Consider the following 21,235-nt stretch of genomic DNA (forward strand, 5'->3'; position numbering starts at 1 on the left):
CTTCTCACCTGCAAACAGTGTGCCAAGTTGCAGTAAGCATCGGGAAAGTCCGGCTTCAGTTTCAGGGCGGTGCGATACGAAGCAATTGCCTCTGGGATATTTCCGGAATCCTAGAAAGGGAGGGGAGGGATATTTTAGCAATTGCCACCTGCTTTTTGTCTCAACCAGTAAAACCAAAGATGAAGCAGAGACGAACGGTACAATGATCCACGCCGGGTGGACATGTAAAAAAAAAAAAGAGAGAGAGAGAGAATTTTGGGATAGCATACCTAATGAGCTCAAGACGGGCATCCCCAACCTGCGGCCCCCCATATGTTTTGTCCTACAACTCCCATGATCCCTAGCTAGCAGGACCAGTGGTCAGGGATGATGGGAATTGTAGTCCAAAACATCTGGAGGCCCCAGTTTTGGGGTGCCTGCCATAGGCGAACTCAGCCCTCCAGCTGCCCTACAGGCAGAATTATGAGAGGTTTCAGAACAAACATTTCATAGCGAACAGGACACTTGCAGAGTATTCTCTAAAACAGGGGTGCCCAAATTTTTCCCAAAGGGGGCCAGATTTGATTAGCTTTTTTTACGATTTACCTCAAAGTTGCTGAGCTTTTTTTAGGATTTTACCCCAGATTAAATCAAGCGGCAAGATTTAACCCCAAAGATAATGAGCTTTTTGTTCTAGGATTGAAGTTGTTGAGATTTCTTTAGGATTTAACCCCAAACTTGTTGAGCTTTTTTTTTTTAGATTTTTACCCCAGGGCATATACTGCGTTGTTGACCTTTTGGGGGTAATTTTACCCCGAAGTTGCTGAGCTTTGCCCCAGTAAGTAAACTGGATTAGGCCCCTAGGCAAGGCTTGCGACATGCCTGGTCTAAAAGAAGGCTGGAAAAATTTAAATTCTTCGGCGGGTGTGGATTGACGAAGGACAGCAGGAAATAGGACAAATGCAATGCATTTGAGATCTAGGAGAGACGAGCGAAAGGGCGCCGTCGGAAACATGACATAGGGATCGCATTGGGGTGATCGGAAGTCACAATGTGATTTTTGGGTGTAGGAATCTGCCATGCTTTCCTGCCTGTATAAGACGCCCTCTAGTTCGGGGGGCTCAAATTTAAGAAAACAAGCCATTCACCCACCCAATCGCCCGTATAAGACGACCCCCCCATTTTTTACATTATTTTGGAGTAATAAAACCCCGCCTGACACTGAAAAGTACAATTTTTTCCCTTTTTTCTTTTTTTAAATTTTATTTACAAACACATAAACACAATAATACAATAATTATATTACCCTACCACCATAAATTACAGACATTAAAACACCCTTGCGACTTCCCTCGAATGTCCCTCACCCTCCTATATATTATATTCCACATTGCATTTTTTTCCTATTTATTATTGATTTCATTTTACATGCAAGTTGCCGTACATTTTCAACACTATACATTACATATATAATACTATACATACGGATTCCCCACATCTAACCCTAAACCCTATATCCAACTCACTATTTACCCAAATGCCCATGTGACTTCCTTCACTCACATTCACATTGCAATTTTAATCTAAATTTATATTTCTTAACTCTTTTAACTTGCTGGTTTTTTTCACCAGCTTTACAAACATTAATCCAAACATATCAACATGTTAATTTTTGAGCAGTACTTGGACATGTAATCCTCAAACCATTTTCATTGTATTTCTATTTTCTGGTTTGATTGGTACCTTATTACTGCAGTTAAACTTGCCAATTCTATAAATGCAATTTCTTGATCTAGTCATCCTTTGTGGGTATATATTTCCCTTTCCAGTTTTGTGCAAGGAGTAGCCTTGCTGCGGCTGTTGCATATAAGAATAATATATTTCGATCTTGTGGTATTTGCCTCTGGTTTTTTCTCTAAATTAATTCTGAGAATCTTTTTTATTTCCTCATGAATTTTTGAACTATTCCACAACCCCACCATAAATGTATCAGTGTGCCTCCTCTCACTTCCAGCATAAATTGTGATTTTCCCTTTTTCTTTTTGCGACATGTCTCGATTTGGGATGGCTTTCGCCAATTGTTTTCCTTTGTAAAAACTAATGCATTTCCCCGTCGTCGTTCCCCCCCCCCCCCGAAAAAAGAGATTTAGCAGAGACGCAAAGCTCACCTTATGGATGGAAGCAAGGTTGCTGTGGGCATCAGCAAATGCAGGATTTATTTGGATGGCTCTTGTGTAGCATTGCAGAGCTCCTTGGACGTCTTGCATTTCCTTCAAGGTATTCCCCATGTTGGAATAGGCGTCTGCAAAAGTGGGGCTGATTCTGACGCGGAGGGCGAGATAAAAAGCGTATTTTTGGTACAAAAACACATCGAAGTTACGCAGGAAAAAAAAGGGTCGAGAGGGCTCTTTCTATCCCATGCGGTGGTCATTAGGGCAGTTCATAAAAAACTCTTTTTTGAAAATGCCTACTCCAAATGTCTTATCTTACTACACTAGGATTATATAGCTATATCTGAAATTTCATGCATATCAGTTAATACAGGCATGGCCCAACTTGGCCCTCCAGCTGTTTTGGGACTACAACTCCCGTCATCCCAAGCTCACAGGACCAGTGGTCAGGGATGATGGGCATTGTAATCCCAAAACAGCTGGAGGGCCATGTTTGGCCATGCCTGAGTTAATATCTTGACCCTGCTCCACTGAAAAGCATTGGGTGTTCAGTAGGGCGGTTCATAAAAAACTCTTTTTTAAAAAAAATGCCTGCTCCAAAGGTCTTATCTTACTACATTAGGGATTATACAGCTATACCTGAAATTTCATGCATATCAGTTAATATCTTGACCCTGCTCCGCTGAATTGAAATTTCAGCCTTCACGGCATAGGAAAACAGCCAAGTAAACAGCTATTTTTGTGGAGGAGGAAAGGCCCTGGGATGACACCTGTAATTGGAAAGAAAGGGACTCATCCCTGTGGACACGTGTTGAGCATTATTGTACGCAAACTCTGCCAGTGCTAGCTTCTCCACCCAATCATTCTGCCACTGGTTGACATAGCAGCGCAAGTACTGCTGCAAAATGGCATTCGCTCTCTCCACCTGTCCATTAGTCTGTGGGTGCGTGGCTGTCGAGAAGCTCACCTCTACCTGCAACAAATTCATGAGCTTGCGCCAGAAACACAAGGTGAACTGTCTTCCACGGTCTGAAATTACCCTAGAAGGGACCCCATGCAGCCAAAAGATGTGATCCAGGAACTTGGCGGTTTCCTCAGCTGTCACCGCATGGGAGGATGCCACAAAGTGACACATCTTGGTCAGCAGGTCCACCACCACCATGACAGCCATCTTACCTCGGGACATGGGCAGGTCCGTCATGAAGTCTATGGACACTGCCTCCCATGGTCTCCCCGGTGTGGGTAAGCCCCGCTGGAGCCACCCTTTCCCTCTTTGCTCTCTGACACGTGTCGCATCCTCGTACATATTCCCGCACATCCTCCCTTACCTTGGGCCATCAGAAATCCCGCACAACTAACAACATGGTCTTGTGTTGCCCAAAGTGTCCAGCTGTAGGGCTGTCATGGAGCTGCTTGAGGACTCTGACCCTCAAAGGCTCTCCCGGTACATACCGTATTTTTTGCTCTATAAGACGCACTTTTTCCCTCCTAAAAAGTAAGGGGAAATGTTGTGTGCGTCTTATGGTGCGAATGCAGGGGGGAGGCAGGCAGGAAAAGCCCCCAAGAGCCACACACAAGCTCCCTGCGGCTCTTGTGGGCTTTTCCCCAGGAGGGAGAAGGGATTGACACGGCCAGTCAGTCCTTTCTCCCTCCTTGTAGAAAAGCCCACAGGAGCCGTGCGCTCCTTAAAGGGTGCACGGCTCCTGTGGGCTTTTGCGGGAGGTGGGGGAATTCCCCCACCTCCCGCAAAAGCCATGCGCTCTTTAAAGGGAGGTGGGGAATACTCCCAGAGCTTGTCAGGGCTGGGGGGAGGGGCGGGCTTCCCCCTCCAGCCCCGAGAAGATCTGGGAGAAGCGGACAGGCTGCACATGTGGCCCCAAATAGCTGCGGACAGGCTGCGTGCAGGCCACTTCTCCCAGAACTTGTTGGGGCTGGAGGGGAAAGCCCGGTCCCCCCCCCAGCCCCAAAGAGCAGCTTGATTCCCCCTCTAAAAACTAGGTGCGCCTTATGGAGCAAAAAATACAGCACAGTGCCCCTTTGTAGAATAACAGCCTCCCTTTCTCCTCAAAGCCCCCATCTGCTCCCAGCCCCTCCTTGAGCTCGCCTAATTTCCTTTGAGCAAAGTCATCGTCTTTGGTGAGTCTCACCAGTTCTGCCTCCCCTGCCAGTGCTCCCCCACAGGTCCATTTGTCCTCCTGGAACCTATGTCTGGCCACGGGTGGGCCTTCATCTTCCATGTACTCAGGCTTCCTGGATAGCGCGTCTGCTCTCATGTTCTGCTCTCCAGGGACGTATTGGATCTTAAAGTTAAAATTGGCAAAAAACTCTGCCCAACGGATCTGCCTCCGAAAAAGCACACACGGTGTGCCAATATTGCAAGTTCTTGTGGCCTGTCCACACCTGGATCTTCTGCACCCAATCAGAAAGTGTCTCCACTGCTTAAAAGCCACATAAATGGCCAGCAATTCTTTGTCATTAATTGTGTAATTTTGCTCCAATTTGTTCAGCTTCCGGGAGAAAAAGGCACAAGGCCTCCAATCTCCCCCTGCATCTTGTTGTAACAGGACTGCGCCAATGGCCCAATCTGAAGCGTCCGTCTCCACCCTCAAGGGTTTGTCAGGATCCACGTGCAAGAACTGCTCCTTTGACGCAAAGACCTTCTTTAAGCTTTCAAAGGCCTGCTGCACCTCCTTAGTCCACAGAAACTTTCTCTTCCCACTGAGATAACCAGTTATGGGTGCCAACAAATGCGCAAAGTTCTTGATAAACTTTCAGTAGAAGCTGCTAAAGCCCAGGAATCCCTGCACATCCTTCTTCATCTTGGGGCTTTCCCAGTCTAACACTGCCTTCACCTTCTCCTGATCCATGGCAAGTCCCCTATCCAACAGCCCCAGGAACTCGACCTCACAAGCATGAAACTGGCATTTCTCCAGTTTGACCCACAACTGATGCTCCTTGAGCTTCTCCAACAGTTGCAGAACATCCTCAACGTGCTGTTTCTCATTCTCTGAAAAGACCAAGAGGTCATCCAAGAAACAGACACAGTACAGGAGGGAACCCAGCACGTGATGCATGAAGGCCTGGAAACAGGGACTTCTGCCTTGTAGTCCAAAGGGCATAATGAGATACTCAAATGCCCCTAACGGTGTAAACATGGTCGTCTTCCATTCCTCTCCCTCCCACACCCTGATCAGGTTGTAAGCTCCTCTGAGGTCAAGTTTGGTAAAAATTCTGCCCTGGCGTACTCTCACCAATACGTCATTGATGCAAGGCATGGGGAAAGCGAGGGGTTCTGTCAAGGAGTTGACAAGTCAGAAATCCACCACTAGGCGACACACTTTTGTCCCCTTTTTGTCCACAAACAACACTGGACTCCCCACCACCACCTTAGATTCTCGGATAAAACCTCTTTTCAAGTTCTTGTAATTGAACTCCTTCAGATCCTGTATCTCTTAGTCTGACACTGAGTACAGCTTACCCGCCGGCAGTCTGGCCCCTGGGACTAAATTGAGCTGACAATCGTACGGCCTGTGTGGGGGTAACTTGTCAGCCTCCCGCTCGCTGAAAACTTCCTCAAAATCCGCATACTGCTGAGGAATTATCTTCTTCTCCCCCAGACTCGCCATAGCGACCTTTGCCTTCCTCTCCCGTAGCTCCTCCCCTCCCAGACCGTGTTCCACACAGTGTGCCGACCTGAATGTGAGGGATTGCTGGTGCCACAACACCACCGGATCATGGAGAGCCAGCCAGCTCATTCCCAGAATGATAGGAGGTCCTGCCAAGGTGGTCACATGAAAAGCAATGGTCTTGGAGTGTTTGGAGACCCTCATTCTCATGGGGGGGTTGGTGTGTCACTCCCCCCCCCCCAGCAACTCTCCCATCAATGGTGGTGACTTGCAAGGGAAAGTCTAGCGGGAGCAGGTGCAACTGGTGCTCCAAGGCAAAGTCTCTGATGAAGAAATTTGCACTGGCTCCTGAATCGACCAAGGCCTGCATTTCCACCAGGTGGCCATTAGGGAGCTCCAGCACCACCTTGACTACTATGCCTGCCTTGGGAGGGCACGGATGGGGCCCTTCTACTGTGTGCCTGATAAACATTGCGTCCATCGCCTCATAAAATTTCCTCAAGTCCTGGAGGGCATCGTTTCCCGCCACTATCAGGGCTCTCACCCATTCCCGGGCTGCTCCTTCTAAGTGGGCAACTATGAATGCCACCCTCTCCTCATCATTGTCAAACTCTTTCTTTTGCAAGTCCAGGGCGTATTTAAACTCAGTCTTAAAGGCAAGGTACTCTTGAGGGTTCCCGCTAAATTTGCTCACCAGCCCCGGTACCTTTTGTTAGTTTCTGTTTCCTCACTGTGCAGCTGCTTGCAGTCACAGGACTGTGTTTACATTCCAAAGAGTCCAGATACTATTGGAGTCTCAGGAGAAAGGGAGATGAGATGTGACGTTACTGGTTTCCTGTTTCCTTTGTTCAGTTATTTACTTTGTTCAGTTGCTCTCTGCTCTCACAGGGAGAAGATGTATATTTCTTTGCTCTCTGCATAGCTTAGTAATAAAGCATAAAAATGTAGCTCATACCTATCTCATCCTTCCGCTGTGTTGTTTTGATGCTCTGCTGGGAGGGCTTGGAAGAAAATGAGCCTTATCAGCTCAGAGGAACGGAGCTGAGATCCCAACACCTTTCTCCTCACCGGATTTGCCTTGATGTGCTGCTCCTGCAATCTGTGCTCCTCCAGCTTCGCTCTGAGATCAGCGACATGCGCTTCCAGCTCCACGTTACTCTGCACCAGGGCCGCTATGTTTCGCACCTCCTCTTCCTCAGCGCCTCTGCCTGCAGCTCCTTTTTTCTGGTGACTCATGCTGCTCTTCACTGCTACATGCGAGCAACCTCAAAGACTCCCAGATGCTGTGTGGTGGTTGCTCGTGAGTAACCAGGCAGGACTCCGACCTGTCTTTTACAGGTTTTATTGTGCCAACTATTTACAGTGCAGACACACAAGGTTCATGACTGTCTTAGTCACTTGCAGAATCTGGGAGTGGCCCCTTCCGGCTTCTCCCCCAATGTAAGAACTTAAGACGCTCCAAATCTCCGCCTCCCCTCCTTGCGTTTCACCCCTCTGCGCAAGTTGGGCGACGGAAGTGGCGTGTGCACCTCCGCTTGGGCTCTCAGCAGCATCTTTGAGCCCTCTCCTCGCTTGGCTGGCCCCTTCCCTCTCTTCTCCACTGGAGGTGTGGCTTTCCCCACCGCTGGACGAGGAACTGCTCCTTAGAAGTTTCTGCGGCTCCCTGTATCCCAGCGGCGTCCCTGCCTCCCTCCCCTGTTCTGATGGCAGTCCCCTGACAATAATAATAATAATACCTTTATTGTCATTGCACATCCTGTGTACAATGAAATTAAACGAGCCTCCCTCCACCCCCCACTCAGTCTCTTATCGAACAACGCACCACCTCGCAAGTCAATTTCGCAATGTTATTTTCTGTTCAACAGCCTAACAGCCCACGGATAGAAGCTATTTTTTAGCCTGTTGGTACGGCTGATTATGCTTCTTATCTCCTGCCCGAGGGTAGAAGATTGAAGAGGTGCTGGCCAGGGTGTGAGTCATCCCTGAGAATTTTTCTCACTATTCTAAGGCAACGATCCCTTGCAATGTCATCTAGCGGACTCAAGGGACAGCCCATGATATCATGGGCTGTATTCACCACCCTCCATACAGACTTTCTGTCCGTGGCTGTCAGGCAGCATACCACACTGTGACACAATATGAAATGACACTTTCTATTGTGGACCAGTAGAAGGAGTTCATCAGTTGTTGTTTAACATTATTCTTTTGTAAAACCCTGAGGAAATGGAGTCTCTGTCGGGCCTTTCTGACCACCTGAATTATGTTGATTTTCCAAGTGAGGTCCTCACTAAAGTAAACTCCCAGGAATTTAAAGGACGACACTCTCTCCACACAGCCTCCCCCCCACCCCCCGGATATACAATGGGGCAGGTTCCCCTCTCTTCCTCCAGAAGTCCAACACCATCTCCTTTGTCTTACTACTATTTAGGTGCAAGTTATTCTCTGAGCACCAAGTAAATACTTTTTGAACCTCCCCTGTATGCTGTTTCATCTCCGCCTACAATTAGGCCCATTATGGTAGTATCATCTGCAAACTTAATAATTACTGTGGATGGATCAGATGATATGCAGTCATATGCGTACAATGAGTACAGGTAGGGACTTAGCACACATCCCTGTGGGGTGCCAGTGCTAAGCTTCAGGGGGTTAGCTGTAACAGTCCCAATCCTCACTGTTTGTGTCCAATCCCTCAAAAAGTCTTTAATCCAGTCACAGATGGTAGAAGAAAGGTCCAGATCCGTCAGCTTCTTAATAAGAATATCTGGGAGGATGGTATTAAAAGCCGAGCTATAATTTATTATTTATACCCAGCAAGTCTGGGCTGCTTCCAGCAAAATTAAAATACAATAAGGAGGAGCTCTTTCAATCTATTTTTCCCATGGCTTTGGAAGCTCACCTGATGGCCTCCTTGTAGTGCATAAGAGCTTCCTGGAGCTTTCCTTGCTGTTGCAAAACGCTGGCTAAATTCGAATGCGCAGCCGCAAACTCTGGGAAGACCTGCAGGGAAGAAGATCACTCTTAGTTACCCCGAGAAGCTGTACAGTGGATGCTCGGGTTGGGAACGTGATCCGTGTGGGATGCACATTCGCAACCCGCAGCAGTGCGTCTGCACATGTGCAGGTTGCGATTTGACGCATCTGCGCATACGCAATGCACGATTTAGAGTTTCTGAGCATGCGTGACTGACGAAACCCGCAAGTAACCTGTTCCGGTACTTCCGGGTTTCGGCAGTCCGCAACCCGAAAAAATGCAACCTGAAGCATCTGTAACCCAAGGTATGACTGTATTCTAAAGAGACGGAGGCTGCTCTTTGAGGCTCAAAGGTTACGGGTGCGAAATAAATCCACCTTTCAAATGACTTGTAAAAATTATTAATAATAATAATTAGTGACCTATGGTATGGACTGCCTTTTTAGCATGCAGAGGAAATACTGTTCGGAGATCAGACTGTCAAATGATCAATGCCATATTTTAAAAAGCCCCACTTTTAGGCTGAAACGTGGCGGGGGCTGGCCACGAAACAAATTCTCATTTGGAATGACTTGTAGTAATAATAATAATAATAATAATAATAATAATAGGCCTATGGACTTCCTTTTTAGCATGCATAGGAAATCAGACTATCAAATGATCAATGCCGTATTTTAAAAAGCCCCTCTTTTAGGCCCAAAGGTTGTGGGGGCCGAGCGTGAAATTAATCACCATTTGGAATTAACTTGTAAAAATTATTATTATTATTATATAATAAATAATAATAATAATTAGGGGCCTATGGACTGCCTTTTTAGCATGCACAGGAAATACTGTTAGAAAATAAGACTGTCAGATGATCAAGCTCAGCTGACAAGGAGTGGCCAGTGTCCAGCTTTTATTTCAATATCATCGCCTTGCTTTGTTTTTCTTATGAAAAAGCAGATTTTCGATCATTCTAGGAGGCCCATAACTATAAAAACAGGCACAGACCCTTTTGTTTCCCAAAGTGACTTATCGGGCCAAATGAACACCATGCTTTGTCGAACCTTAAAATGCTATTTCACTTTCAGTTCGTCACCATTATTTCCGTTATTGATCACAAAAAATCCGATTGGCGATTTGCAAAAAGCCCCAAACCAGGCATCCAGGGTATGCATGCCTAACCCTTGTGTGTCAATTATAATCATTATTATTGTTGTAATTCTCCACGCAGGTACCTCAAGAGCTTTCCGGTAGAGGCGGACAGCCTCCTCGATATTCCCTTGCTCTCGCTTGATGTTGGCCAGGTTATTAAGAGAATCCGCGTGAGTTGGACATAGACGGAGAGCCGTGTTGTAGCATTCCTCGGCTTCGGCAACCTTTAAAACATAAAACAGAGTATGTACGTGAATTGTTTGCAGGCCGTGTTGTAGCATTCCTCGACCTCAGCAACCTTCGAAACACAAAACTGAGTTTTTACGCAAATATTAGGACATAGTTCACAGATGCCCAAAAGGCTGCGCTGCGCTGACCCCGATTCATGTGCCAGCCTCTACGGCTGGATTTATGTTTCAGGCAGCGGTGGCGAACCTATGGCTCAGCTGGGAAGCACGAAGCCGCAGAGAGATCCCCAGCCGGCTCCCGCTTGCTCGGAAATAGGAACAGGATCGCAAGTAGGAACGGGCAGCTGGGGAATGCGTGAAGTAATCGTTCTTTACGTCAGCCATCGGCCACAGCAATAAAACAACAATATGATATACCAGGCACGTCCAAAGTCAGTTTTGGGGGCCTAATTAAAAAAAATAATTCAACAAATCCTAAAAAACAACAACAGCTCAACAACTGTCCAGGTTGTCCTCACGCATGTTCACTTCATCAAATCTGACCCTCTTTGGAAAAAGTTTGGGCACCCCTGCGATATACAAAGAATAGAGATAAAAAGTCCATGGTGTAAAATACATTTTTTGGGTTTTGAATCAAAAGTCAAATAGTAGATCTTATTCTGATTGCCCCGGCTTAAAACCTTGCCACCTCTGCTGTCACCTGCTCCTCTTGATCTGCCAATTTGGCAGCGGTTGGGCGACCTGGAATGGACAAAAAAAGAGGGGTGATAATCTAATTCCTTTTTATAAAGGGCATGCACCGCCAATTCGGTCTGGCTGCGTCCGCAGGGACCGGAGCATTTTTCGGGTGGAATCTGTTGGCATCGTCCTTCGAGTCCAGCCCAGGGCGATACATTCAATCTTGCAAGAGTGAAAGCGCTTCTGTATTTTGGGATTGCTAGATTACACCGATAAGAGTGCCAGAGTCTCGAAATGGGAAGGGGAAACAGAGTCATACTGCAGGCAAAATTTCCTGATTGTGGCCAAGTTGTTCCGATGCTCGATACCATTGAGGTGCCGGCAAATTAGACCATTTGCTTTACTGACACCCAAAGTGAGTAGCTGTGGTGGTGATAACCACCAGAGGGAAGTTTTCAATAGACAATTTGAGTCCAGGCGCTCTTGGGACAATCCTCCAGCTGTTCTGGGACTACAATGCCCACCATCCCTAGCTCAGAGGACCAGTGGTCAGGGGTGATGGGCGCTGTAGTCCCAAAACAGCCGGATGGCCAAGTTTGGCAACCACTGCTCAAGATCAGGTGTGGCCAAACTTGGCCCTCCAGCTGTTTTGGGACTACAACGTCCATCATCCCTAGCTAACAGGACCAGTGGTCAGGGATGATGGGCATTGTAGTCTCAAAACAGCTGGAGGGCCAAGTTGGGCCATGCCTGGCACAGACCCACCTTGTCCAGGCAGAGGTTCCCATGTCTCTCAGCGATAGCCTTTCGGAAGCCGTGAGATAGCGGATAAAGCATGCTGTGATGGGGGTGCACCGAAGGTGGAGGGCCAAGTTTGCCTATGCCTGCACAAGAGTCTGTTTAGCCAAGGAGATGCAATTGGTGTCTATTGTGCCGGCAAAATGTGGGTGCCTTAGGAGGAGGTGTCACGAAAATGGGGGAATGTAAACCCGAGGGCTTGAGTGGCGAAAGGGGATTTCTTTTGTAAAGAGCGCTGCTTCTATGTCTCAGGTGCGAATTGCCACGACTGCTTTTCCTCCGTTGGTTCTTGGGGTGCCTGGTCCACTGTTAGAGGGAGTTCTGTAAGCAGCCTCAGCTGTGCTGTCATTCCACCACCTGGCCCTCCAGCTGTTTGGGGACTACAACTCCCACCATCCCCAGCTCACGGGACCAGTGGTCAGGGATGGTGGGCCTTGTAGTCCCCAAACAGCTGGAGGGACAAGTTGGGCCATGCCTGGTTTAGGCAGAGCCAAGAGTTAAGTGTCCTACGATCAGCTGGGGAGTGCGGAGCCTCCACTCTGCTCCTGAGAGATCCCTGCCTCCGCTCCTGCTTGCTCTCAAGTAGGAGCAGGGTTGGGCAGCTCAGCTGGGGAGCGCCTGGCTGCCTTTGGGTGATGCAGGGGCTCTCTGATGCATCTTCCACCTACCACACCCTCAGCAACTATTCAGCCTGGCTGCCTTGCAAGGGCTCTGGTGCGTATGTGGGGGCTCCTTTAAACCTCCCCCTTGAGGGGAGCACAGCCACAAACCCCTCAATGGAAAGTGCGACGGAGCCTGCATCGCCCCAGCTGAGCTGCCCCAATCCAGCTCATGTTCCCGTGCAAGCAGCAACGCTGCCAACAGAGCAGCCCGATCTCACTCCTACTTGCCTGCAAGCAGGAGGTGGATGGGGGGGGGGGTGGCAGTGACATCCCTTGCTGCTCGCTTGCCACCTGGCCTGCCTTCCCTCCCTCTGTGGCACTCAAAACGGAGGTTATGCTGAGAACAGAGCACGTTCTGCTTCTGGAAAAAGTTCCAAAACCGGAACACTCCTTTCAGGCTTTGAAGTATCCGGGTTCCAAGTAGTTCAAGAACTAAGCTGTTTGAAAACTTAAGAGAATGGCGGACTCAATTAGTCCAGATTTGGGGCAAAATGGCAGCCAACGCGACTACCAACCCGTCTCAGCTTCTGCCTCTTGAGCTGGGGGACAAGTGCATAGGCTCACGAATTCACATCATGATGAAAAGTGATAAATTGTTGGCACACTCCTAGCATTCGAGGACTTTGTCAACATGGTATTGGAAGATGTTACAGAATTTGAGATCATACCTAAGGATGAAGAATTACAAAGCTAGACCAGATTTTGCTAAATGGAAATAACATAACAATACTGGTTCGCGGAGAAGGACCAGAAGTGTAAATAAAGTCATATGCCATCATTGAAGACTTCCTGTTAAATCTTCTGTAGGAATATACTGATGAAACTTGATGCGTTTTTAATTTTTATTTTTTTACATTTATATAAAGCCAAATTTCCATTTCAGGAAATTTCTTTTCCAATTTGAACCAACTGGAACTGTATTTATCCCCCCCCCCCCCCGGGAGCCTAACCATTTTTTTAAAGGAAAAAAAGCGCTGAGTTATACCATAAAATTATATATCAATGGAAAGATAATCTAATGACGAACGTTAGCGCAGTAACTTTGATGAAGGATTATTGATGACGACAGCAGTCATAAAGAAGAAATGTGAAACCAACAGAAAAAACGAGGCATACAGGTTCAATTGACGTGTTGGCACTTTGCGATCAATCAGTGGGTTTTGGGCGCTCGATCTCTAAAACAGTGGTGTCCAAACTTTTTTCAAAGTTGGCCAGATTTCATGAAGTGAAGGGCCGTAAGGGCCAACCAAAGTTGTTAACCTTTTTTTTGGGATTGTTGAGCTTTTCTTTAGGGTTGAAGTTGTTGAGATTTTTAAAGGGTTGAACTTGTTGAGGTGTTTTTAGGATTTTACCCTAGGAAATAAACTGCCACAGGGGCCGGATTAAACTGACTAGCGGGCCGGATTAGGCCCCCTCCCACGGACTTTGGACATGCCTGCGCTAAGAGAATTGTGATTGCTTAAGTAAACCAGGGAGTGGGAACGGGGGGAGGAAGTAGACACTCGGTATGAGCAAAGTTGTATGTTATTATATGATTTGATATGAACGTGACAAAGGGAAGATATGAAAATTGAATAAAAATTATATTAAAAAATAAAAGAGGACTTCTTTTAAGTACTGTTCCCCAAGTCCCTCCCCCCAAAGCCCAATTTTGAGATCACCATCCTCCGTAAGGGTTTATTCAGCAAACCCTCCAACATACAGAAAGCAGAAGGGTTTCTTACGCTGCCTTTTTCTTTGAGTGCGTTGGCCAGGTTGCAGTAGGCGTCGGGAAAGTGGGGCTGGAGCTCAATGGCCCGCTTGTAGGTATCGATTGCCAGGTCGATCAGCCCCTGTTCGTAATACACACAGGCCAGGTTGCCATGGACGACAGCGTGGTTGGGGCTCAGGCTCAGGGCCCGTAGATAGGCTGCCACGGCTCTGAAATGAGAGCAAGGAGTGGTTCAGTTTCATTATCATCAGGGTGGATAAAAATAAAAAAATGCTTTGGGAGGGCTATTAAGAGGATGCCAGCGAGGCTGAACCTTTCTGTAAAAAAGACAGGAAAACCTTTGTTTTTGACAGAACGGTAAAAACATTGTGCCATATTGTTATTCCTTTAGTGAAATAAATTGTTTAAATGGTTCTGAAGGAAATGATTCTTTTTCTCCTTCCAGTCAAGTAAAGCAGAAAAGTGGTCCAAACAGAAACAGTTAACTTATTAAACCTCACCATCATTTCATCAGTACTGGTCTATACATTTCTAATAGTCTATGCATTTCTGAAAACTCGTTACTCCAAAAAGGAAACCTTCCTCTGCTTGTCCATATTAAGAGGATACCAGCAAGGCTGAACCATTCTGTAAAAAAGGGATTTGATTATTCCGATAAGGAAACCTTCCTTTATTAGTTAAATAAATTGTTCAAATTGTTATGAAGGAAAAGACTTCCAATCAAGTGCAGCAGAAAAGTTGTCCAAACAGAAACTGTTCACTTATTAAACCTCACCATCAGTTCCGTGTTGGCTGCCCGTTCTGCTGGAAGGGTGAGCTCTTTCACTTGAAAGAGCACCAGTGCTTTGAAGGTTGGGGAACCCGCTAGAGCGACGCGGTACCTCTTAAAAACCTCGGATTGAACATTCCGAGGACTTGGTGTTCCTGCGGGTGCCTGGAACGACTCCCTCACCCCCCGGTAAGCTCTTGATAAGGGCTCTGAGAGCGGGTGAGGTTGGAGACGGAGCCACTTGGGAATAGACTCGCTTCCTTCGTTGCATGAAGCTCCGAGTCCGGCGATCGTGAGCGGCCAATTTCTCCAAGCAACTTTGATTGGAAAAGAGTGAGTAATAAATTAAAAATTTGGATATTTATTTGGAAAGGACAGGGGCTTAAAAAAAACGGAGGTCAGTCCCTTCCTCTGATTAAGAGACAAAACAGCTACATCAGCCGAAGCCGCGATCTAAAATTTACGACTTTCTAAAGACTTTCAAGTTAATCTCTGTATCCCTCCTACTAGCAGGGGGAAGTGGGATATACTTTTCAGACTCTTTTAATCCTTGCAGACAGTTTGGATTTACGAGGTATTTTCTTTGTGGAAGCGGACTACCCGGTCGGGAAGACTAGACTTCATTATGACGTTGTAAAGAAAAGGACACTTTCAACTTTCGTTTTCCTACTTGGGGGGGAAAAAGTAACTGCAGGTGCCCAAACTCAAAGGTTTTTCTTTTCCCTTTCTCTTTTAAACAGTACCCCTACCCCCAAATATAAATTGTAAATTGGGACTGTGTTATTAACTTCTGGGGAATTAAGAAAGGATTACAAGTTAGAGAGACTGTTGACTTTTATATTAAGACTGGTGAAGAGGCTTGAGAAGAGAAACTGTCTGTCTCTTTATCTCCCCTTTGTTTGAGACTGACCTTGAACAAAAGAATTGCAAGTTATGGATGGGGGAGAGAAAGGAGAGAGGACAAAGAAAGCAAAAACTAAACCAAGAAGGGACTCTAAGTCACCAGCTTTTGAGGAGCCTGTGTTGCAATTGCTTCAGGAAATTAAAACAGAAGAGGAAATCAAAAGTCTATACAGGAATTAAAAAGTGACTTTGCTCAATTAAGACAAGATTTGATGCAAGTTAATTCAGATGTATCAGCACATGAGTCAAGACTGGCGCATTTGGAAACTGTGAGAATTGCTGATTTAGAGGCAATTCAGCGACAATCTCAAATTTCAATTGCGTCTCTCCAGCTAAAACAGAGGGAATGTAATCTGAGATTGAGGGGCATACCCCAGAAAGAGCGGGATAATTTGAAGGATTGGTTAATTGAAGAATCTGCAGCGTATTGGGGCCTCTCAAAAGAAGAATTAAATTCCTGGATTGATAAAGCCTACAGATTTGGACCTAAAAAAGATACTACGATCACACATGACTGTATGGTGATTTTTAAAACCAAAGAGCAGAGAGATATTATTTTAGGCCACCATTACAAAAAAAGTTTAAAGATAGATGAGAAGGGAATAATTCTGTTTAAAGACATTCCGACATACTTTTTGGCCCTGAGAAATAATTATATTTTTTTGGCCAGTGCCCTAAGAAGAAAGTACATTTTCTTCAGGTGGGAGTTCCCAGAAGGATTATCTTTTAAATTTCAATGAAGGAAACAAAGAATAACAATTGTCGGAGAGAAAGAAAGATTTTTGGAGAAAAACGCAAAAGAGCTTGGACTGGAAAGTTCTCCTTCATTAGGGGCAGGGGCAGTGGGCCCCTAACAAATCAGGATGTCTTTGAAAATCTACTCCTGGAATGTGAATGGTCTAAATTCGCGATTTAAGAGGAATCAAGTTTATCACGTATTGGCAAGACAGAATTTGGACAGAATTTGTCTACAAGAAACACGTTACAAGACTTCATAGGAAAATTCTCCAAAAAAAGAAACTTGGGCAGGAATTTATTTCATCCGACAAAGTGAAAAAAAGAGGTGTGGTTTTTTTATGTTAAAGAAAAATGAAACCCCAAATTGTTGTTTAAAGATGAGGAAGGGAGGTACATTGGAGTTGAAATTACGGCACAAGGCGATAAGTTTATTTTGCTGGGAATTTATGCACCAAATGATGGCAAAGTGGAATTTTTTAAGAATCTGGACTTAAAACTCATGGATTATATGGATTACAAATTGATTTTAATGGGAGACCTGCATGGAGTAGCATCAACATTAATGGATAAAACACAGGGTCAGAAAATTCCAAGTTCCGGCAGACTACCAAAGATTTTCTTTGATATGACTGATAAATATGATTTGTCGAACATATGGAGGCTACAAAATCCAATGGAGAGAGATTTCACTTTTTTCTCAAATTCAAATCAATCTTTCTTGAGAACCGACTATTTATGGATATCCAGAGATTTGGTTCCTAAGGTTACTAAAACAGAAATTTGCCCTAAGACTTGCTCAGATCATAATGCAGTGGTTTTGGAGATCAAATTATACCTGCAGGGTTCCTTTAGATGGAGGATGAATGATGAGTTGTTGAGGAATGAACAGATGATTAGTAAGGCCCAAAAGACTCTAAAAGATTATTTTGAACTAAATATGAACACAGAGGTTGAAACAAGAGTCATTTGGGATGCAAGTAAGGCAGTAATGAGAGGTTTCCTCATACAACAGAACTTGATAAGGAAAAAGATACAGAATGAGAATAATAATAATAATAATAATAATAATAATAATAATAATAATAATTTATTATTTGTACCCCGCCCATCTGGTTGGGTTTCCCCAGCCACTCTGGGCGGCTTCCAACAAAGCTAAAAGATACACTGAAATGTCACATATTAAAAACTTCCCTGAACAGATGTCTTCTGAATGTCAGGTAGATGTTTATCGCTTTGACATCTGATGGGAGGGCATTCCACAGGGCGGGCGCCACTACCGAGAAGGCCCTCGGCCTGGTTCCCTGTAACCTGGCCTCTCGCAGTGAGGGAACCGCCAGAAGGCCCTCGGAGCTGGACCTCAGTGTCCGGGCAGAACGATGGGGGAGGAGACGCTCCTTCAGGTATACAGGACCGAGGCCGTTTAGGGCTTTAAAGGTCAGCACCAACACTTTGAATTGTGCTCGGAAACGTACTGGGAGCCAATGTAGGTCTTTCAAGATCGGTGTTATATGGTCTCGGCGGCCGCTCCCAGTCACCAGTCTAGTTGCCGCATTCTGGATTAGTTGTAGTTTCCAGGTCACCTTCAAAGGTAGCCCCACGTAGAGCGCATTGCAGTAGTCCAAGCGGGAGATAACCAGAGCATGTACCACTCTGGCGAGACAGTCTGCAGGCAGATAGGGTCTCAGCCTACGTACCAGATGGAGCTGGTACACAGCTGCCCTGGATACAGATTTGACCTGTGCCTCCATGGACAGCTGTGAGTCCAAAATGACTCCCAGGCTGCGCACCTGGTCCTTCAGGGGCACAGTTACCCCATTCAGGACCAGGGAATCCTCCACACCTGCCCGCCTCCTGTCCCCCAAAAACAGTACTTCTGTCTTGTCAGGATTCAACCTCAATCTACAGATAGGTAGCCGTGTTGGTCTGCCATGGTCAAAACAAAAAAATTTCCTTCCAGTAGCACCTTAAAGACCAACTAAGTTAGTTCTTGGTATGAGCTTTCGTGTGCATGCACACGAAAGCTCATACCAAGAACTAACTTAGTTGGTCTTTAAGGTGCTACTGGAAGGAAATTTTTTTGTTTCAACCTCAATCTGTTAGCCGCCATCCATCCTCCAACCGCTTCCAGACACTCACACTCAAATAAAAGACAAAGAGAAGAGTTTAAGATTAATGCCAAAGAGTCAACAGATTCAAAAAGAAATTAAAGTGTTGCAGATTCAATTTTCTCAAATTATTAACCAGGAAATAGAATGGAAAATTAAAATGATGAAACAGAGAAACTTTGAATCTGCGAATAAATGTGGGAAATTGTTGGCTTGGCAATTAAAAAAGAGACAGAAGCAAAGTACTATTACAAACATTGTATCTGATGGAAAATCTATGGAAAACCCTGCAGATATAAGGAAATGTTTTCAGAAATACTTTAAACAGCTGTATAAAAAAGGTAAAGAAGATAAGGATAAAATTGAGCAATTTCTTGTGGCGAATGAAATGCAGAAAATTCCCGAGGATAAAAGGTTCCTACTAAATGGCATGATTACAAGACAGGAGGTTGAGATGGCAATAAATAAGATGCAGTTAGGTAAAGCCCTGGGACCGGATGGTTTTTCTGCAAAATATTATAAAATATTGAAAGATTGGCTAATTCAACCGTTGGCAGATGTGTGTAATAAGATTTTAAGAGGGGACAAAGCTCCCGAAACCTGGAAAGATGCATTTATCACTCTGATTCCAAAAATAAGGACCAGGCAGGATTTCTGCCTGGGAGACATATGAAAGGTAACATTAGAAATATAATTGATATAATAGAAAGGTTGGAAGCGAAAAGAAATTGTAAAGCAATGTTAATGTTTATTGATGCTGAAAAGGCCTTTGATAATGTTTCTTGGTTATTTATGATGAAAAACCTACAAAGAATTGAGGTTGGCCAGGAATTTTTAAATGGTATCAATGCAATCTATTTTGAACAAAAAGCAAAAATCATAGTTAATAATGTGGTCTCAGAGGAAATCAGAATTGAGAAAGGAACCAGGCAAGGGTGCCCGCTTTCCCCTCTGCTATTTATTTCTGTTCTGGAGGTTTCGTTAAACATGTTGAGGAAAGAGGAGGAGGTTAAAGGCATTGTAGTAGGATCCAAGCAATATAAATTAAAAGCCTTTGCTGATGACTTGGCTTTAACTTTACAAGATCCAGAAACCAGTGCAGTAAAAGCACTGGAGCCGATTCAAAAGTTTGGGCAGGTAGCAGGATTTAAATTAAACAAGAGCAAAACCAAAGTTCTAGAAAAAAACTTAGATAATGAGGAAAGAAAAAACCTTTTTGAAAGGACAGGCCTTGTTTCTGTGAAAAGAGTTAAATATTTGGGTGTGAACTTATCGGTAACGAATTTGAATCTTTATAAAGATAACTATGAAAAATTATGGAATGAAATCAAGAGAGATCTTGAGATATGGTCAAACCTAAAACTTTCATTGATGGGCCGAATATCGGTGGTTAAGATGAATGTATTGCCGAAGATGCTGTTTTTATTTCAAGTTTTACCAATCATTGATAATGTTAAATGTTTTAAAGAATGGCAGAAGGTATTGTCTAAATTTATCTGGCAGGGGGAAAAACCTAGAATTAAATATAAATTACTTACAGATATAAAAGAGAGAGGGGGCTTTTCCCTACCAGATATGAAGATACACTTTGAAGCTGCCGCATTCTGCTGGATCAAGGATTGGATTCAATTAGAGAATGATGATGCGCTAGACTTGGAGGGATTGGATAATCGTTTTGGATGGCATGCATATCTATGGTATGATAAGGTAAAGGCCCACAGTGGTTTTAAGAATCATGCAATTAGAAAGGCATTATACAATGCATGGACTAGATACAAAGATCTCTTACAAAAACACCAAAATGGATTTCACCAATGGAAGCACAGGCCCAAAAAAAGTTAAATATGGAAAACAAATGGTTGAGGTATTCAGATTTGTTAGAGAATCAGGAAGGTTTTAAATTAAAACCATTTGAACAAATGAAATATAAAGTGAATTGGTTACAATATTATCAAATTAACGAATTATATAAGATGGGTAAGAGAAATGGTTTTGCAACAGAAAAAAACAAATTGGAAACGGAGTTGTTAGATACTAATGATAAGAATATGTCTAAAATGTTTGTTGTTGGAGTGGCACACAAAGGATGAACAAGTTAAATCGGTTATGATTGATTGGGCAAGGGATGTGGGACATAACATAATGATGGAGGATTGGGAGAAGCTATGGAGGAAAGGGGTCAAGTTCACTGCATGTATGATGTTAAAGGAAAACATTATGAAGATGATGTATAGATGGTACTTGACCCCTGTAAAACTAGCAAAGATTTATCACAAAAGTGATAACCTTTGTTGGAAATGTAAAGAAAAAGAAGGCACTTTTTTCCATATGTGGTGGACTTGTCCCAAGGTGAAAGACTTCTTGGAGAAGATTTATAACGAACTGAAAAAAATGTTGAAATATACATTTATTAAGAAGCCAGAAGCCTTTCTCCTTGGAATAACAGGTTTAGAATTGCCCAAGAAAGATGTTAAATTGTTCAAATTGTTATGAAGGAAAGGACTTCCAATCAAGTGCAGCAGAAAAGTTGTCCAAACAAACTGTTCACTTATTAAACCTCACCATCATTTCATCATTATCTGTCTATGTAGAACCAAAAAGGAAACCTGCCAGCAAGGTTGAACCTTTCTGTAAAAAGAGGATTTAAAACAAGTCTTACGGATTAGGGATTTAAATTGTGAGTTAAATCAATTTGATTTAAATCAAATCCACCCTCTAAGGCAACAAGGGATTGAACACATATCCCCACTGGCAATGGGAGTTAGTTTGGGTATGGGTGCAACCACTAAACTGAGAATAT

General features: G+C 44.5%; 1 protein-coding gene and 1 pseudogene across 4 annotated transcripts in view; one reads left to right on the forward strand and one right to left on the reverse strand.

Moving 5' to 3' along the window:
• LOC310835931 (UDP-N-acetylglucosamine--peptide N-acetylglucosaminyltransferase 110 kDa subunit-like) overlaps positions 1-21,235 on the reverse strand; it is a 125,179-nt gene that overhangs the window by 52,594 nt on the left and 51,350 nt on the right. For all 3 annotated transcript variants that reach the window (XM_083720876.1, XM_083720875.1, XM_083720877.1), the window contains 5 exons: positions 13,934-14,129; positions 9,967-10,107; positions 8,673-8,773; positions 2,148-2,301; positions 9-110 (listed from right to left, as the gene is read on the reverse strand). In XM_083720876.1, coding sequence (XP_083577002.1) covers positions 9-110; positions 2,148-2,301; positions 8,673-8,773; positions 9,967-10,107; positions 13,934-14,129 — 694 coding nt within the window. The remainder of the gene's footprint in view (positions 1-8; positions 111-2,147; positions 2,302-8,672; positions 8,774-9,966; positions 10,108-13,933; positions 14,130-21,235) is intronic.
• LOC310836105 (U6 snRNA-associated Sm-like protein LSm5 pseudogene) lies at positions 11,614-13,116 on the forward strand (annotated as a pseudogene). Its single transcript has one exon. The product of its transcript is annotated as a U6 snRNA-associated Sm-like protein LSm5 pseudogene (transcript).

This window comes from Podarcis gaigeae (assembly GCF_964106915.1).
Source record: "Podarcis gaigeae genome assembly, chromosome: W".
NCBI lineage: Eukaryota > Metazoa > Chordata > Lepidosauria > Squamata > Lacertidae > Podarcis > Podarcis gaigeae.